General features: G+C 33.6%; 1 protein-coding gene across 1 annotated transcript; it reads right to left on the minus strand.

Annotated features, from left to right (window-relative positions):
* Positions 1-1,069: 1,069 nt before the first annotated feature.
* On the minus strand, positions 1,070-4,401 carry LOC114415706 (phosphoglucan phosphatase LSF2, chloroplastic-like). Its single transcript, XM_028380528.1, has 5 exons — positions 4,033-4,401; positions 2,868-3,073; positions 2,166-2,336; positions 1,640-1,851; positions 1,070-1,392 (listed from the first exon to the last, which is right to left on the minus strand). The coding sequence occupies exons 1-4, from the start codon at positions 4,334-4,336 to the stop codon at positions 1,648-1,650; spliced, it is 885 nt and encodes a 294-aa protein (XP_028236329.1). The 5' UTR covers positions 4,337-4,401; the 3' UTR covers positions 1,070-1,392; positions 1,640-1,647.
* Positions 4,402-21,061: the final 16,660 nt, after the last annotated feature.

Raw genomic sequence — 21,061 nt, forward strand, 5'->3', positions numbered from 1 at the left:
TTTTATTCATTGGAAAAGCGAATTGTATTTTTTTTCTACCTAGAGATATTTTAATGAAATGAGTGTTTCAGCAAGGGATGTCTCAATCGTGATGATAAAGCGTTTGAGTGTTATGTTGGGATGTCTCACTTATAATAAGGCTGGATTCATTGTTATGATTCCTCGTAAATAAAGCATCTGTAACGACAAATGTAAGTTTAACCTTTGACCTTAACCTCGGAATGTAGCAACCTTATTTTGCTTGCACTACACTACCATTAAATTGAAGGATGTTTGAGTGAATGATGATAATCCAGCTGGAGATTATGTCATTGTAATAGGTGCTTACAGCTAAGAATTGGTATGATTTGAGAGCTAAATACGAATGGCCATAAAGATTTGACAACCATAAAAGTTCTTTAATGATTGTTTCTGCAACACTTCAACTTTTTCAGTAGTAAACAAACTAAGATATCACTTCAAGAGAAAATCTTCAGAGTAAAAGAGTATCTCTAAAAAATTTATATTATTTTATCTTGAAAAAACGAGTATAGATTTAAATATACGCAATTGTTAATAATATACTGAGTTCGAGCCAAATTCGTATAACGATTCTCTCAAATTTAATGTCTTTCTTTTTTTCACAGCCAAATTGAAATGTTGTGAGTTGTGACAGTTCCAAATTGCAAGTGTTGAATGAAGTCGTCAACAAAGAAATTAACCTTACTCATGAACAATAAATCATATTTTAGTCAATGGTAAAATTACTCTATCACTATCACAATAAATTATTTTTATTTTTAGAAGAAATTGTTTCAGTTCTTTCTTTACTGCTGTTTATTTCATTTTAGTCATTCCATTCACGTAAGTTTTGTATCATCTGTTTTTACAGCCCTTAACTCTTGTTTACTTTCAAATTCATGAGTGCAATTCCCTCTCGATGCCTTCTAAAGATAGTATGTTTAAGATGGCTTTTAAATAGTGTTAAGAAACACGTAGTTGCATGGCCTTGATCTGAAGCACCATGACACTCCTAAATGCTAATGGATTTATGATACCATGAATTTGTGTCGAACTCAATTCCAAAAAGTTATCATCGGAAAGTAAAGTGAGGGTTACCCTCTAATTATATACATCATTTTGGCACTGTTTAGAATTGACAGACCAATATCATTTTGCATACTCAGATATTATTAGGACGTCTACAAATATGGTGCATTATTCGCAAAATTGATTATTTACCACTCTATAGTCTATACTATACTGAATATTTCGTACACGTTATTATAAACTATATGTTCATATTAGCATGAATCTGCTTGAAAAAATCTCCAGTCTTGAGCAGTATCATGGCAACTGGCGCCATCCCAGCAAGGGTGGTAATCTATGTAGGAATCTCTAATATGTAGAAACCTGTGAATCACACATACAGCATCGCATCTCATCACACAATGTTACATGTAAGCATATCAGGGCTTAAAAAATGACTTTGTGAATCTCAGTATGGGGATGATTTGTTTCACCATATTATCCCCATATTGATGCAAGAACCAAGAAAGTGCAAAAGCTATAATAGCTTCCCTCACTATTTTAGTAATACAGATTCGCAAAAACCCAACAACACCATCGCTTTTCATAGCAGAAAGTCAGAAACACTTACCGAAGTTATCAAGTTCCACGAAGGGAGCGGACACGATCTTGAATCAAGTTCCTTTCCCAATCTGCTATATCCTCAAATGCATATTCTGGAAGATTCTCAAATGGCTCCTTCCACGGATCATTCTTAGCCAAATCGTAAGTAGCTCCACGTATTGCTCTTTTATTTGGTCCACAAGGTCTCTTTGAAGTTAGCATATCATATGCTTTATTTAGCTGTCCAAAGAAAAATGCCACATTCATTTGTGAAAAAATGAAATCACGATTAATAAATCCGTGAACCAATCTATCACCACCAAGTGGATGATATGCAACCATAACGCTTGTGAAAAATTAAGTAGTATGGAAATTGTTTATGGAGATATGAAGTTGGTTAGACGGTTAAGAAAGAAGAAAATGAGGGAAAGTTCGTGGGTTTGATCCCTCCTATTAACAAAAAACTAACAAACTAACAATTAACATTTGCCCATCAAAAAGAAAAACAGAAGTTGTTTCTGGATTCAAAGATAAGGTGAGGGTTTAGGACTCACATTCATGTCACAAAACCAGAACAAATAAGCAATTGCCGCCGCTGGAGCTCTTCCAAGTCCAGCTGTACAATGTACATAAACTCTTCCTTTTCCCTCAGAAAATGCCCAGTCCAAGGACGAGACTGCTTTAGGTAGTCCATTTCGCAAGGAATCTGGGTCAAAGTCTTTTGCCTAATAACATAAGATAAAAAAATGTGAAGATAATTTAATTTAAGAACAAGTAAGCAAAAAACTTGGAACAATTTCAGAGTGAAGATAACTTTTCTCATTTTTGACATGGTATATAGTCTATTGCATTGGGTTAGAGATTAGACTAGTCAAGATAGCTCAGACCTGTTGGCAATAGGAGAACGGAGCCATCAATAAACTCGATTCATTTTTATGTTCATGAATATTTAAGGTTCATAGTATTTTTCCTATACTAGTATCTTCCAAGAGTCATGTCTCATTGTATCACATGTAGCAAAAGGTGTCCTGCATAATGTAAAATACTGATGTACTAAATTTGCATAATGAGCCAAAATCAAGCAAAGAAGTCAAGTTTTGAGTACTCCCCTTTCTCTACCTATCTCCTTAGTTCCTTCAAAAAATCTACACTTCCTGATAACATTTGGCTAGTCATATGTTGTCTAGATTATCACAATACCAGAGGTTTTGTTTTTCTTTATCCTCAATAAATTTACAGAAAACAGGCTTGCTTACCGGTCTCCTCGTGTGGCTAATTTCAAGTTCACGACACCTTCTTATTATTGACTGCAAGTCTACTCCCCAATACTCAACATCCTTATCTTGTTGTAAGTTTAAAATGTATGCCACGCCCTCTTCCTTTTTGAGGTGATCTATGTCTTCAGGTTTCTGTGGTTGAGAGCCCACAATCAAGTTGTCCGTTATAAGAGTATAATTCATACCTGAAAATCAGGAATCACTGGTTACATCAGTTGAATGATGTATTAGGTCTTACCATACACGAAGAAAATTTAATGTTGGAGATCCTACATTGACTAGTGGTGTGACTAAAATAGTGTATATAACATTGAGGGACAATTTCCCATCCCATAAGCTAGTTTTCAGGATAGAGTCAGATTGAAACCCAGATTTCAAAATGGTATTAGAACATATCCTAATGGTTATTGTTGGGCTTATCAGACCACTTGTTCATTGAGCTGCTATTGAATCACCTGGAGATGTTCAATCTTGCAAACTTCAACTCAAGATATCTAGTCCTTCATGCTTGAGATGTCTAGTCCTTGGCATAAAGATGGTCAAAATAATACATGAGTGGGAAGCTTTTGGGGTTGAGTTATGCTCAAACCCAAACACTAAGGGTAAAAAAAATAGTCTTTTTCAAGGGCCATATACATCAAAATCAAAACTTAAGTATGTAGACTCTGTACTAATTAAAATTAAACATTACACAGTAATAGTATAGCACACGCTTTGCATTTTACAGTTGGGGGAGGGAGCACAAGGAATCTCAACCACATAACAGAAGATGACGTTTTCAAAAAGTGATTGATAGATGAGTAAATCCTCTCTCTCTCTCTCTCTCTCTCTCTCTCCCTCCCTTTGTAAAACACCCTCTCCAATTTTAAGCCAAGAGGCACAAACTAATATAACAATCGAAGATTGCAAGTATAACCAAAGGAGTGAGGAACAAAATCACACTATCATTGGTATATCTAGCACCATCTAATAATGCAACAGTGATTAACAAAAACCCATCTGCAAGGTCATTCCTTCCCCTTACATATCCCTCACATTTCTCAATATCATAATCATATCAAATATTGGTAGCATCTCAATGAAATGGTGCAAACAAAAGTACTAGGTAGCAAATGTCAAATAATAGGATATAGATGAAACTGACCCAGATCATGGTGATACTCATAAGGGTTCCTCATCATTCTCTTCATAGCTATATTGTACTCCTCCATCCTGTCCTTGTTCTTAGAGGGCCTCTTGCTCGTGCTTGTGGTCGTGGGGTTCTCCTCAATCCCACTTTCTGATAGTTTATTACAACGTATTGGACTAGGCCTAATAGAATAGTTATGATTAGGAGGAACCATGAAACAACACGATGATTTATTCTTCATCTGCTTTGATAGTGCTTGTTGTGAATCTAGAGGAACTCTGAATACTGAAGGGAAGCCAATGTTACTAACGGTTCCCATCTCTCTTTGCTCCTCGTGTCGTATGTTTGTGCCGGGTCGGTTCTAGGCTGTTCTTATGTGATGATGAACCATAATGACCAAAACAACCTTGGATATTGGAGCAAGGAAGGCCAACAACTGTTTTTCGTCACTCGTTCGTTTGGAAAAAACACACGTTCAATTCAATTTTTTCTTTATCAAAATTTGAGAAAAAAATTCACAAAACTTACATTTACTACACATGTATTAAATGTGCTGAAAGATTTTTTTTATTCTCTTAACCGATCTTTAGAGTTACTATATCATATTAACTACTTTGGCTGTTGGATAATGTTTACAAAGAATGTTAATTTTAGAATATTGAGTAATGAGTAAAAAAATATAAAAAAAATTACTAACACACTCTTGCAAATATTAATATAAGTTTATCACAATTTTTAATTAAAAAATACGATTAGTTTCTTAATCAATGTTTTTAGAAAATAAATTAACAAATCTCACGTTATATCCTTTTCAAAAGGATTTATAATCTTGTTCTTTCTTTAAAATAGAATTGTTTGAGACTAAGCTCATGGCCCAATTTATATATATAACCACCTTTACTTAAAAAATAGGACCGACCCAAATTTGCCACAGTAAGTGTTAACCAAGGTTAACATCTTTCAATCCATTAAAAAGGAAAAAAAGGTTTACACCTTCAATCAAGCATAAACTTCTTATAAGGTAAATCACACATTGGTTAAGATTAAATATATTATGTCACTACACTAAAACATGATAATATTACCTCTAATTTAAGAGACCTTGAGCCTCATGTTAAGAAATTCCTCCTGATCATATTCATGTCTCAAGAAAAGTTTATGATTATACAAACGCTCATGGATTTTGGGATTTGCAAAGCTATCTCCCTTTCTCCATTCTCAAGTTTTGGATTCCGTTCGAGCAATTCCTCCTTCAAAGCGTTCCAAAAGGAGCTGATAATTTTATCTGGGATTGGTACCCAGGATGGCAACTTCAAAGTGTCTTCAGCTTATAATTCGCTGAATGATTGTAATCATTTGCATAGTTTGGAGATGGAGTGGGCGTGAGAGAATTCGGGTTTTGTTATGAAAATATATTTGTGAGGGAGGGGGCAAAAGCATGGCTTTTTTACTTTCTTTCCACTGACTGGAACAACAGATATAGTGAAAGAGTGAAAAAAAAATTGTGGGGCTCACAACAAAATTGAATTTGTCGGATTTATAAAAATAAACTGAGAAAATAATAAGTTGAAAATAAAAGATTGAATTACCCTCATTTTTGTTTTTTCTAGACCAAGTATCCTCTAACAATCTTGTTCGAATCATTATTGATAAATTTCTTCTTTTAAGTATTTAACATAATTACATATTAAGAATTTAAACTCAAGATTTAGTTATGTTAAAACACTCCATGTCCGTTGATGCACAAGCTTAATGTTAATTATTCTCTTTTTTATACACTTTTTTTATATTATTATATCAAGGATATTTAAGTTATTTTAAAATATTTCTCTTTCTTTCTTTTCACTTACTACCAAATCAAATAAGAGAAAAGATTTTTTTTCTAAACTTTGTTTCATTTTATTTTCTTTCTTACCAAATATTCCCTCCGCTCCTTTTTTATAAAAATAACAAATGAGTTTATTGTTTTAGTTCCACTTATAAGAAACATTAACCTACTTGAAAATGTATTACTTGTTAAATTTTCTTTATACCCTTAATTATTAAGAAAGATGCTCATTCATTGTTCATGCAAATGAATGGATTTATTGACCTTGCTTGGTCATGGCCACTCCCTTTGTGAGGAGGCACTCCTTCTCTCGAAGTTACGAGACTATTTTGTCGAATCCAATAATTGAAAATTACTATTCAATTTAACGAATTTGTGACTCTTGAATATCAAATTAATTTATTAATTTTTTATATGGTATTCTATCTTTCTTTGACAAATAAGACAACAATCTTTGTTGTTTTTTCAAAGTTTTAAGTAAATCTCTTTGAAATAAATAATTTTTTCGGTACAATTCAGAATATGAAGTTTTTGTATTCTAGTGGTAAATTTGAATATTTGAAATTCAACCGATCTTGGATTTTTTTTTTCTTTTTTTCTTGTGAAATAACATGTATAAATGATTTTTTTACCATAAAAATTAAAATTTTGTCCCTTAACAATACAAGCACGTTCATTGATGAAAAAATATCACCTCTTAAGTTATGTGTTGTATCATTAAATATTACCACTATTTTTTCTTTTTTTTCTTGTGAAATAACATGTATAAATGAATTTTTTACCATAAAAAATTAAAGTTTTTCCCTTAACAATACAAGCACATTCATTGATGAAAAAATATCACCCCTTAAGTTATGTGTTGTATCATTAAATATTACCACTATTTTTTATGAGTGTTTTTGGAATAAAATTTAAATTTATGATATTATTGATTAAATTAACTAACTTACTTTTGTTGATGTTAATAAATTAATTATTAATTTTTTATATAAAGGATAGAAGGGAGTAACTCATAATTATTTCATTTTTTTTTATTTTTTTTCTTTCCTTTCACTTTCTTAAACTAAACTTTTTCAAGAGTTGAACATCAAAACATGTTCAAAAGGAATATTAGAGTCCCAAATGGATCATAACTGTGCACATCATGTATTAGTATGTTCTTTATTATTGGAAGTTATTTGATTGATGATGAATTTTTATATGTAATCTGTTATGACTAATTTGACCTCAAATATTTCTAAATATTTTATTTTTATCCCGAAAGTTCTTATTAATTATTTTACATTTTAATCTTTCGCCATCAAGAACCTTTTATGTATGCATTCAAGTCTTTCACTTTCATCATTTCCTTCCATTTCCTGCACATGTCTGTCTATCCCTCACTAAAAGGCATATCCACGAAATATAATGAGAGGTTAATGGATTCAATTGTGGAGTGCAGGAAATAAATGTCCTTTATCATGGTTAAATTACTCCATGCCATTGATAAGAGTTTCGAGATGACCCGATGGGCCAACAACGGGCCCGATAACGACGAAGCCTCAGGCCTCAATTAAATCCTTATGGACCTGGGCTCGTGTATAAGTCAGGAATAGAGAGAATTTACGATAGTGAAGACCCTTTTTGTCAATTCAGAATATAAAATTACATTTTTGAATGTATTTCTTTTTTAACTTTCAGAAAGATCCAGGAAACAACTTGGACGTATTGGAAGCAACAACCTTTGAATATTGAAGAGAAAGAAAATTATTGTTCAAGAACTTGGGCAGGTCCACTGACTGGTTCAATGTGACATTACAAAATATATATTGTGATCGTCTCCAGTATGAAGCAATTCTACAACTGAAATAGCTGTTGGAAATAATCTAAGTCTTACATCGATTAAAAATAATTTTACATTAGAATATATATAAATGAGAGACAATCCTCACTCCTTGAATTAGTTTTTGAGATTAAATTAAACTTCTCACATTATATATTCTAAGAATATCAAACAATTTTATTGTATTTTTACTGTTTAAATATTGTAAATATAATTTTATTTAATTTCAATTCTTCAATTTTTTTATTTTAATCTTCATAATTTTTAAAAAATAATCATATATTTAATTATGTCACATCAATATTTAAAGTGATACATAACGTAAAAACTAAATGTATATTTATGTTATCCTTAAACATTGATCATATTTTTTTAAACAAAAATTAAATAAAATTATATTTATAAAAGTTAAAAACATATTTGGCTCTAAAATTAATTTTACAAATAAATATGGTTGACGATGAAATATGCGGTTGAAATGGTGATCTGAAATCTGAATTCTGAAGTATAGAGATATGCTTTGTCAAGCTGGCCCTCTCTTGTTATGTCCTTTTATTTTAATTATATGTATATGAATATGCTAAGGTCTACAAGCTACATGAAGAGCCAACTCATGTCTCAATGCATGAGTAGGTGTCAGCAACGTACTACTTAACGTGATGCGACGTGATACGACAAAATTGTTTTTAAATATAAAAATAAATAAACATGAGATTTTTTTAGATATTTAATGGTACAAACATGAAAAATTAAAACAAGGGAGTTTTTTTATATACAATTCATATCATGATACAGATGTAAAAAATAAATATTGGTAGTTTTATACAGTTCATTAAAAAAAATGAAATAAATGTAAAGTATGAAGTCATTAGTCATCATTACCAATAAGTTTTTAATTTTAAAAAATGCAATTCAATATCTTAAAAAAACTTTAGCTTATAAAAAATAAAAATAAAAAGAATTGATTATGAATAAATAAAATTAATATCCTGTCTTCAATTTCCTGTCCATTTTAATAATAGTTATTTATTAAGTAGTTTTTTCTTAATCTTTCTTGAAATTGAGATTAAAGTTAATTGATAATTACTATAATCAACGAACAACTTATAGTAACTAGCATGAGCAATCCCCATTTTTTGCTTTTTGAAGTGTTTTGCACCGTCGTCACTTGTCTGGACTTAAGCCTAATTACTCTGTTAGCAACCACCTAAACGATATCACGACTGGACCCGAAACTGCAGATACAAGGCCCAAACGAAGAACATCGAGACCCAGCTTCCTGATCGACTACGAGACATGATGGAAAGAAGAAGCTTCCATAGTTAGCTGTTCCAAGTAGCTAGGGTAGTTATCAATTCTGTTATCGATTCTGTTAGTACCGTTATTCGGTTAAGAAGAGCAACATAACGTCCTTGCCTTGTATAAATACTCGAATATGCAATAATAAAGGGCATGAAAAGTTACGTAAACATTCTCTCTCATATTCTTTAGGAGGTCACCTTCCCTCGAAGTAAGGCCCATTCCCCCTCTCCCGCTCTCACTCGCAACCTCTGCTCGTATCACTGGTCCGACCTGCCGGCGCTACGTCCACCATGGCGGACCATGCAACAAGGAAAACTACCACCGATAGGCTTGAAGAAGCTATTACTCGTCTCTCTAATAGCCAATCCTCCCTCCTAGATAAACATGCTGACCTTGTTGACAAGTACTCTGAACTTTCCGGCAAGGTGGATACACTTCTTGATCATCTCCACCTCCGATCTCCGGCTCGAGAACACCATGGGACCTCTTCCCAGTTTCATCAGCGTAACTCCGTCAAGATTGACGTCCCTAGGTTTGACGGACGCGACCCTATGGGGTGGATCTTCAAGATCTCACAACTTTTCGAATACCAGAATACGCCGGAAGAAGAAAGAATCACTGTGGCCTCTTTTTACCTTGACGGAGCTGCGTTAAGCTGGTACCAATGGATGTTTAGGAATGGATTTATTACGTCATGGTCAGGTTTCTTACAAGCCCTCGAATCCAGGTTCGCTCCTTCTTTTTATGATGACCCGAAGGGGGCGTTATTCAAGCTAACACAACGAGGCACGGTTAATGAGTACTTAACGGAGTTTGAACGGTTGGCCAATCGTGTTATTGGCTTACCCCCACCATTCCTATTAAGCTGTTTCGTTTCAGGTTTAACACAGGATATTCGAAGAGAAGTGCTAGCTCTCCAGCCCATTTCCCTTCCCCAGGCCATGGCCCTTGCCAAGTTACAGGAAGACAAGATTCGTGACCGCCGGCAAGCACCATCACGAGGTCACAATACACCATCACCATCCTATGCTCCTCCTAGCCGGAAACCACAGTCTACATACGTTCAAAGAACTCCAGAAGAAATGGCCCTTCGTCGAGAAAAGGGGCTTTGCTACAATTGTGAGGAAAAGTGGAGTTCCACCCACAGATGTAAAGGACGCGTTCTTTTATTCATCGCTGACAACCCCTCCTTGCTACCAGATGAGCCCAACCCCGAACCTCCTTTACTGCCGGAACCGATTCCAGCGTGTCCCCTCGACCTAGACACAACCTCAGATTTTACTTCCCCCCACGTGAGTCTCCACGCCCTTTCTGGCCTCCCCTCCTCCGAGACCTTCCGACTCGTCGGAATCATCAATCACTCCTCCCTCACCATTCTCATAGACAGTGGAAGTACCCATAACTTCCTTCAACCCCGACTTGCCCAGTTCCTTCATCTCAAAACCGAAAACACAAACCCACTTCACGTCCTGGTTGGCAACGGCTCTGTCCTTGAATGCAATCAAGTTTGCCGTGATACGTCACTTCTCCTTCAGGGCCACCAGTTCACGGTCACGTTCCATTTGCTCCCTATCAGTGGTGCGGATGCTGTATTGGGCATAGAATGGCTACGACAATTTGGGCCTGTTATTACTGACTACACCGCGTTTTCCATGAAGTTCACCCATATGGGCCGACCCATTGAATTACACGCTGATATCTCCACTGGACCAAAACCAATTTCGGCCCCTCAAGTTAAACGGTTATTACAAACCAGATCCGCTTCAGCCCTCTTCCACTTAAAAATGATACCCGACCAACAACCCGACCCATTACTTCATCTTCCTCACCCGATACCTGCGGTCGAAGCCCTTCTCACTCAGTTTCATAAGCTATTCCGACAGCCTTCATCCCTCCCTCCCCCACGATCCATCGTCCACCATATCAACCTCCTACCAAACACAACCCCAATTAATGTAAGACCGTATCGTTACCCACAAGTCCAGAAATCAGAAATCGAAAAGCAGGTCTTAGAGCTCCTCGAATCCGGTCTAATCCAACCCAGTATGAGTCCTTACTCCTCGCCGGTATTGCTTGTCAAGAAAAAGGACGGAACCTGGAGAATGTGTGTCGATTACCGAGCTCTAAACGCAGTAACAGTTCGAGATCGGTTCCCAATACCCACGATCGACGAACTTCTGGACGAGTTAGGAGGCGCTGCCTGGTTTTCCAAACTCGACCTCCGGCAAGGGTTTCATCAAATACTCATGCACGGCCCCGACGTGGAAAAGACTGCCTTTCGAACCCACCAAGGGCACTACGAATATCGCGTAATGCCCTTTGGGTTATGTAACGCGCCGTCCACTTTTCAGGCGGCAATGAATACCTTGCTAACGCCATTTCTGAGGAAGTTTGCCGCGGTTTTTTTCGATGATATATTGATATATAGCAGAACACTAGCTTCACACCTTCACCACCTCGAACTCATCTTCCAGACTCTTCTCCAAAGCCAGTACTATCTAAAGAAGACCAAGTGCCTTTTCGCTCAGAAGCAAATCGAGTATTTAGGGCACGTTGTGTCAGGCCAAGGTGTCGAACCGGAACCCTCCAAGGTCCAAGCCATGGTGCAGTGGCCCACGCCATCCTCAGCCAAAGAACTCAGGTCCTTCCTAGGACTCACAGGTTTCTACAGAAAGTTCATTAAGAACTATGCTATGATTACGGCCCCCCTCACTTCTCTCTGCTCCAAGGAACCATTCGAATGGCCCTCGGAAGCCCAGTCCGCGTTTGATCGATTAAAGACAGCTATGACTTCAGCCCCAGTCCTTGCGTTACCCGATTTCGATGAACCATTTATCATCGAAACAGATGCTTCCGGCGCCGGCATGGGCGCGGTTCTAATGCAGAAAGGCCACCCACTCGCGTTCTTTAGTAAGCAATTCGGCCCACGAATGGTTCATGCCTCCACTTACGTCAGAGAACTCCACGCGATAGTAGCTGCTGTCCGCAAATGGCGCCAGTACCTTCTGGGCCATCCTTTCACCATTTTCACCGATCATAAAAGCCTCCGCGAGCTCATGTCCCAAGTTATCCAAACACCTGAGCAACACTACTATCTTTCTAAGCTTTTGGGTTTCGACTACACGATACAATACAAGGTGGGTTCTTCAAACGCAGTTGCGGACGCCCTATCCCGTACCACTCCCTCCGGCGAGTTCCTACTCCTATCAGTGCCTCACCTTGACTTCATGCGTGATTTACGCAACACCCTCCATTCCAGCAACGAATTTCAAGAACTACTCTCCAAAGTACGTGACAATCCTGGTGACTTTCCTGACTATCGCATTCATCAGGGACTCATCCTCTTCAAGAATAGAATCTGGCTCAACAACGATAATCCGTCCATACCTAGCCTCATGTTCGAATTTCACGCAACTCCAATCGGAGGTCATCTCGGCGTGACCAAAACCACCCATAGGTTAGAGTCTAACTTCTTCTGGTCCTCATTACGAAAGGACATCAAACGATTCGTGAAGGAATGCACCACGTGTCAGCAGACTAAGTCTAGCACACAGCGACCTGCCGGTCTTCTTCAGCCTCTTCCGCCACCGACTGGAGTCTGGGAGGACATCTCCATGGATTTCATTACCCAACTCCCCTCTTCTCACGGTTATACTACTATAATGGTAGTTGTCGACAGATACTCGAAGGGTGTTCACCTTGGAGCTCTGCCGTCGAACCACTCAGCCTTCAAGGTCGCCTCCTTGTTCATCGATATCGTCTGTAAACATCACGGCTTCCCGAGAAGTATTGTCTCCGACAGAGACCCAATCTTCCTCAGCTCCTTCTGGCGTGAGCTTTTCCGACTCAGTGGAACGCGACTCCGTATGAGCACGGCTTACCATCCACAATCGGATGGTCAAACCGAAGTCATGAATAGGGTTCTGGAGCAGTATCTCAGATCCTTCGTTCATGCTCAACCCAATACCTGGTATCGTTATCTAACAATGGCGGAATGGTGTTACAACACCTCCATTCACTCCAGTTCAGGAATGACGCCATTTGAGGTCATCTATGGCAAACCACCACCAACACTTCCGCATTACCTCCAGGGAGCATCTACAAATGAAGCTGTGGATTCCATGTTACACTCACGCCAAGAAATTCACCGAAAGCTGCAGCAGCGTATTCGTAAGGCACAAGACGCCATGAAAAAAGTAGCAGACGAAAAACGCCGTGACGTCAAATACAGCATCGGCCAGTGGGTCTACGTTAAGTTACGACCCTTCCGGCAGCGTTCCGTCGCAGGTTTAATACACCCAAAACTATCCAAAAGGTATTTTGGGCCATTTCAGATAAGTGAACGTGTAGGGCAAGTCTCATACAAGCTCAAGCTACCCGACGAGGCAAGAATCCACCCCGTATTCCACTGCTCACTACTACGCGAGCATCACGGAACTCCACCCACCCAACCCGATCGCTGGCCCTTACAGTTTATCGCTCACAAACCCGTCGCACGACCTTTGTGTATTCTGGACTCTAAACTCGACACTTCATCATCTCCGCCAAACCAACTTGTGTTAGTACAGTGGGCGGGACAACCCCCTGAGGACACCACCTGGGAGTCATGGCCGGAAGTTCGCGACCTTCACCACCTTGAGGACAAGGTGGTCTTCACGGGTGAGGGTATTGTTAGCAACCACCTAAACGATATCACGACTGGACCCGAAACTGCAGATACAAGGCCCAAACGAAGAACATCGAGACCCAGCTTCCTGATCGACTACGAGACATGATGGAAAGAAGAAGCTTCCATAGTTAGCTGTTCCAAGTAGCTAGGGTAGTTATCAATTCTGTTATCGATTCTGTTAGTACCGTTATTCGGTTAAGAAGAGCAACATAACGTCCTTGCCTTGTATAAATACTCGAATATGCAATAATAAAGGGCATGAAAAGTTACGTAAACATTCTCTCTCATATTCTTTAGGAGGTCACCTTCCCTCGAAGTAAGGCCCATTCCCCCTCTCCCGCTCTCACTCGCAACCTCTGCTCGTATCATACTCTATGCGTAATGCCATCATCAGACAGTCACCAATGACGACGTTCGTGCAGTGAACTCATTTGATTCAAGGATTTATTTCAAATTGAAGACAGAGAGAAATCATGTTTCCAACATGAGAATAGGCTCTTCCCAATTACTAGCTGCATATATATATATATATATATATATATATATATATATATATATATATATATATATATATATATATATATATATATATATATATATATATATATATATATATATATATGGGTGATGCGTTATATTTTGAATATAAAAAAATAAATTAATAGTGACAAAATAAAATGTTTTTAAAAAAATATATTGAAAACTTTTTAATGCTCATAAGTCATAAATGGTGAAATTAAAAAAAAAAAAGTAGAAGGAATTATCCTCACTTTAAGAAGTCGAAATATCTTTATTATTACACCTAGTTTTAGTATTATCTTTAACTATATCGTTAATCCAATACTAAAACGAAATCAAATATACAAGACAACCAACAATACATTAGAAAAAAAACAATAGTAATTGATTTTGACAAATATCCCCCGCCATACGAAAAAAAAACGAGTTACCCCCGACCCCAATTTTAACACTTTCTCTGATTTTAGTGCATTATTCTTTCCATGAACATGAAGTATTGTTATTCCCCTATCTTGTACCTCCATATGTAGGGGGTAGGCTAATATCAACCCTCATAAACCAAATTTGCTCTTAGTTTATTCCACCTAATTAATGCCTCATTTTTATTAGTTTCTTCCTTTTGAATGAGTAATGATCGACTTTTTGACGAAGTTTCATAGATTATGTTTTTTTTCTCTTCAAGTTTCTCTTATTTAAACTTTGAATTGTTTCTTCTCATCATTATTATTCCATTATTATTGACCTCAAACTTAAAGCCATTCTTCTACACTTTATTACTTTATTTTAGAAGGTAAGGCATGCAAAAAAATTAGGAATTAAAAGTATTTGATAGAAGAGAAATAAAAAATAAATAAATGAAAAATAAAAAAATGGGTGAATAAAACAGATAAAAAATAATACAATAAATCTTACCATTTTCAAAAATATTTTTACTCTAACTTCTTTTATTTCCATCCACTCTGCCCACTAATTTTCCACCATCCAAATACAGGGAAAATATGGTTAAGCCGGTGAATAATTTTTTCATTCTTTTGTCATTTGCCATGCCACTGTTTTTGGCACGTACTTTTTTTTAAAACAAATAACATGTATCTTTTATGAAAAGTAATTATATTTAAATTATTTATGATCATTATAAATGATAATTTTTTAAAAGTATTTAATATAACATCATATTTATTAGATCTAAATTCAAAATTACGAGTTAAACTAAAATAACTGCAAGTGCATCAAAAAATTTATGATAGTTTACTGCATATTCCTACTGTTCCCTTTTAATTGTCTTTTTTAAAAAGGTTTTTATTCTATTTATTTGTTAATTTTCAAGTTTAAGATAATATTATTTACTCTTTTGTTAATTATATTTTTATTTTCTAATTTATGCATATATTTATTCTGGAACAAAAATAAAAAAAAGAAATTCATAACAATTTTATTAAAATTAAAAATTTGTTTTTGTATTTTTTATATATAAATAGTGAACATTACTTTTTTATTTAATTTTTTTCTTATGAAAATTTAGGATGTGGGAATGACGGTCCAAGGCAAGAAAGTTTCTAAGGCTCAAAATCGCTTACAGAGGTATTACTTATATTTACTTCACCCCCAAAGAGATAAACAGACATTCAAATATGCAACTTATCATATGTAAGACTCAGTCTGTCTTCTCCACTCCATCAATCTCTTGAGATTATTTTTTGATTTAATCCATAATGTCATAAATAATCAATTATAAATACGAATCTGAATTCAAATTTTGGTATTTGCTTTCCCTGGGGGCATCATATGCTGTTGCAATTACCATGACCCACAAGAACATGAACGACAAGCCATTAATTGCTGTTGAACTCAGAAACCATCTGTGTGTCATGCAGTCTCGTAGTATTCAGTGCAGATTTGACACAACTGAAATCCAGGATTTTAATTTAATGTTTGTAATTTTTATGGGATTCCTAATCCCACTCTGTCCCTTTCATAGTGGCAGATAAGGTAAGGGTTAGCAATATGGAGCTTCTAAAGTTATTTTTGCACCTAATCCCACTCTTGAATTGATGTTAAAAAACCTTTGGCTATTTTTTATGCCACCAATATACTGTGTTATCCCCAGTTCATAATAATACACATCATTTTCAATGTCAATCCTTGACGAATGACAGTTTATTTATCCATAAAAATAGAACAAGCATTTCTTATAATAGCAAAAGGATATTTTCTCTTTTCCGTTCCATGTACATACTGAGAATAAAGGAATTGAATCGAAGAGATAATAAGACAAATGAAAAAAAAATTAGCATAAATGATGTAATGAGAAAAAAGAAAAATGAACTAAAAATAAAAAAAGTCATATTTGTTTTGTTCTTAATAGTAGGACTGTACAAAAGAAGAAATGTTCTTAAACCATTCACCATCCATTTTGATACGTTTATGTTAATATTCTCCATTCTATTTTCTCTCCCGTTTATATGTTATATTCTGTTGATCTATTTAAATATTTTTTTCCTGATTAATACCCCCTTTTTAACATAATTTTTCTCCCGTAATTTGTATAATTAAATACAATTTTTTAAAAAAATATCGATGTCGTAAACCGTAAGTGAATATGATTAAGAGTCGTCACGAGTTTTTCTTTGATTTAAGATTAACAACTAGATTTTGTTTTCAACTCGAGTACCAAGCAACAAGCAAGCCATCATTAAGAATATTTGTTAAATAATCAATGACGGACTCAAATTCAAGTAAGACAGATAAAATAATATTTTATTACTTTATGTGAAAATATTTTAATTTGTGGGAGCACAAATAATAATAATAATAAGACGCAAATGACAATTAATATTATAACAATATTGAAAAAAATTATAATTAAGTGAGAGCATGTGCTCCATATTGGATAATGTAGGCCCAGCTTGGATAATAACGAGCATGTCATCATGATAGGATTGATCTAAACGCTTACTTAATCCTAAAACAAATTCACAGATGAAGTTTTTTATAAACAATTTAGAGTGTGATTTTTTATTTTATTTTTAATTGATGATAAAATTGACTTTTTTTTTTTTTGAGATATTGTTGATGTTAACAAAATTTTACCAATTTAAGATTTAAAAAAACTGATTTAACTGAAGTAACAATTATTACATGAAATTGTTGACATTATCCTATAAAAGTAATATATAAATTTCAAAAAAAAAATATTTTATGTGATTTTACTATCAATTTTTTTAATTAATAATAGAAAATACACAATTTAGTTGTGATAGAATATATAATATCGAATTGCAAAAAAAAAAAAAGATTATATAGTATCGAAAGGTAGACTATATAGATAAATAGAGTAGTTACTAATTAAGAGGGGAAAATGGTAACATGAGAGGCCTCACTTTTTTTATAAAAAAAAAAAAGATCTTCACTTTAAATATTAAATATTATCTGGTTAGTATTTTTTGTGAAAAAATATCAATAGTAAGTAAAAAAAAGTTAGACTTTAAGCCAGAACAAACTTTGAACCTTGGAAGCCTTGCTCTACGGTAGCATTTTCAGTGTACACAAAATCTACTTCCTTTTCAGGGTCACCTCCTGTCTGCATGGAGATTTATGGAGCAAAACAAGGATACGGTGGCAATGCTACCCACTACAGAAGCCATGGTTCTTCAAAGCTGTTAAACCGCAAAGGTGACTAATATATAGGAGCATATTAAGTTTTGCTATGTGTCTTGGTACGAATTGAATAAAAGGAAATTAAAAAAAAATAACATATCATTATTATTTGAATGTTTTAATTATTGTATAAAGGAAAAAGGCTTCTATTCCATTATTTAAAATTAAATAAAATGGTAAAAAAAATTAATAAATAATTTAATTATGTCTTACATCTTCACATTCTAAACAAGAAGAATAAATGTATTGATGGAATACCCTTTCGAGCTCTTATTTAAAAATATGAAGTTTTAGGGATATATAAACACTTACGAAGTACAATGAAACTACAAGGTGCATATAAAAGTTATGAATTTATATAAAGTTATGATTAATAAATAATTTTATCTTTTTAAGTATGTAATCATGAATTTGATTTTTAATTTGTGTGTATGAAAAAATATTAATTGAGAATAATCTTTTAAATAAATCTCAGTACTTGATAGATTAATATTTGATTTTCGGTTGGAAAATATCTTGATTTTAAAAAAAAAACTATGGATTTATTTATTTATTAATTAATTAATTTTTGTGGTAGAGGTGGGGTTTAGTATGTTGTTGCCATTTTATGACCATCACGTGTGTGCTCGAGTGTCACTTCAAATGAGAATCCCACTAGCTGGCTGTTCCTATGGCAAACAAGACCCCAACATAAACATTTGGGTAAGGAGGGGAAGGTTCGAATTGAATAGGGCCTTTTTTAGTCTATTTGTGAGGTTTTATGACACAAAACCATGTTGCATATCAGATCAGCAACTAACCAAGAATATGTTCACGCTTCCAATTTCTTACATCTTGCAAGCAATAAGCAAACGGAATAACAATCCTAATTAGCCAGAATTAGCGTGCGAATAGAGGTTTTTGAAGCCAATCAATCTCATAATCAAACATGGGGAATCAACTTGTCCCCGTACGTTGGTACGTGTTGAACTATTAAAGTCTCTGATATTGTTGGCTAAAGTCCTCTTAGCTTAATAAAAAGGAGGTCCTAGACAGCTGGATGGTCTGTGTTAGCTTTACTAATTCCCCACTCGAAAGTGTCTTCTTAGATTGTCATGGTGACATTTGCAATGACAATGAAATGTGGGAAAAAAAATCCAATTAATTTGCTTCTTAAAATATGTTTTCTTAGATCACATATATTTTTATTAAAGTTCCGAGAAAATCCGAGTTAAACAGAATATAAAATCGTCACATGTAGAATACTAAACGCATGAATTAACTTATTTGATACCATTCTCATTTAATTAGCAATCTTTGGATTTGAATTCTGAGTATATAATTACATTAAATACTTAAAAATAAATTTTATCATTTACGATAATCTTACAAATTACTATTCAAATAAAATTATTTTTGGGCCAAAATAATTGTGATCTAATGAAAAAAAGTTATTATAAGTAATAATTAAACTTTCCAAATATTTAATTTTTATATCTAAGACTTAACTCGAAATAATCAGTAATACCATATCAATTGATTCATGTGATGTTTGATGTTATTAAAATATGTTATTTGTGGTATTTAATTTTTTATGAAAATGATTTTTTTTAAAATTATTAACTTGTTAATAAGTTTTTATCGTGGTCTCATCGTAAACACCAAATATATTTATCAAAATTTTGAGTTGATTGATGTTAGAGAAAACGTAATTTGGATGGACTCTATAGTTTCATATGTTTGTAGGTACCTCTGCAAGAATTACTAGCAGAAATTTGTAAAATAAAATATTATAACGTTCAAGTAAGGAAGTGTGTGAGTTAAGAATGTAATAAAAAGGATGAAATAGAACATGTTATTCATAGTATGGATAGGAGCATTGAGGTGATGTGTTTGTGCTCCTGAGTTAAGACTAACATTAAAAAAAAACTAATTTGCGTATTAAAGCATCACATCAGTTGTCAAAGTCAATTTTGTAAATTTCCAACGGCGCATATATTTTAAAAGTATGAACAATTCCAAGATTTACAAAATAAAAAATTTAAACAAAGTAATCTCTTCAAACTTACAAGTTACATATTAAAAAAAAGAAGACTATTATTATTTTGAACGTGGGTTGGCTCCATTGCTTGAAGTTTTAAATAAGGTCATGTGGTCATGCAGGGATTCCCACGTGATTCTTTCGATTCCAAATTTCGTATTAAGAAGGGAGAATGGCTTACCGAACTCATCCGCAACTTCTGATAGTTCGCTGTTCAGTTCTCATCGGGCGCTGTCTAAGTCTTGGGATTTTTCAACAGGTGTACAGTGTAACATGAGAATAAAATAAAATTTATAGTTATCAATTAATAATGATAATTGAGATTGTGATGAAATAAATATATTCATGTAAAATAAATTGCAAAATTATTATAATTTTACATCTTTGTTTGACCAAATGAAAAATCAAATCATGGTGCTAAAATGTTTCAAAGTTCAAATCGAACAGCTGAGGTTGGGCTAAAATGTTCATTTTATGACTTTTATTTATTTTTTCTTTTGTTCATAATTTACAAATTATTAATTTAAAATTTTAAATGTGATCATATTTATAAATTTAAATTGTAAATAATTTTATTTAAATTAATATTTTAATTTTTAGTTTTATTTAATATTTTTTATATTTTTTATTTAGTATTTTTTTACTTTTTTATATTTTATTAATATTTTCTATATTAAATAAATTTTTAACATTTCGTAAATAGTTTTATTTAAATTAATATTTTTATTTTTTAGTTTTATTTAATATTTTCTATATTTTTTATATTATTTTTTAATATTTTATTTAATACTTTCTATATTAAATAACTTCTTAACACTATTTAGGATTTCAAAGTCATAAATAATTTTATTTAAATTAATTTTTTTAAATTTTGATGTATTGTTTTTATTTAATGTTTTATATATTATTTTATTTAATATATTTTTTATATTTTATTTAATATTTTTTATATTTAATAAATCCTTAACATTAGGAAAAAATATAGAAAATATTAAATAAAAACAATATACAAAAATATAAAAAAATATTAAATAAAATAATATATAAAAATATTAAATCAAAATAAAGATAAAAAATATTAATTTAAATAAATTATTTATGAATTTAAAGTCGAATTAAAAAAAATAAGAAGTTGTAAATTTGTTTACGATTTTAGTAAAATAAATTATAAAATATTTACAACTTGAAACTTAGAAGTTGTGAGATGTCTTTTTTAGGTATTTATCC

This window comes from Glycine soja, chromosome 6 (assembly GCF_004193775.1).
Source record: "Glycine soja cultivar W05 chromosome 6, ASM419377v2, whole genome shotgun sequence".
In the NCBI taxonomy this organism is placed as follows: domain Eukaryota; kingdom Viridiplantae; phylum Streptophyta; class Magnoliopsida; order Fabales; family Fabaceae; genus Glycine; species Glycine soja.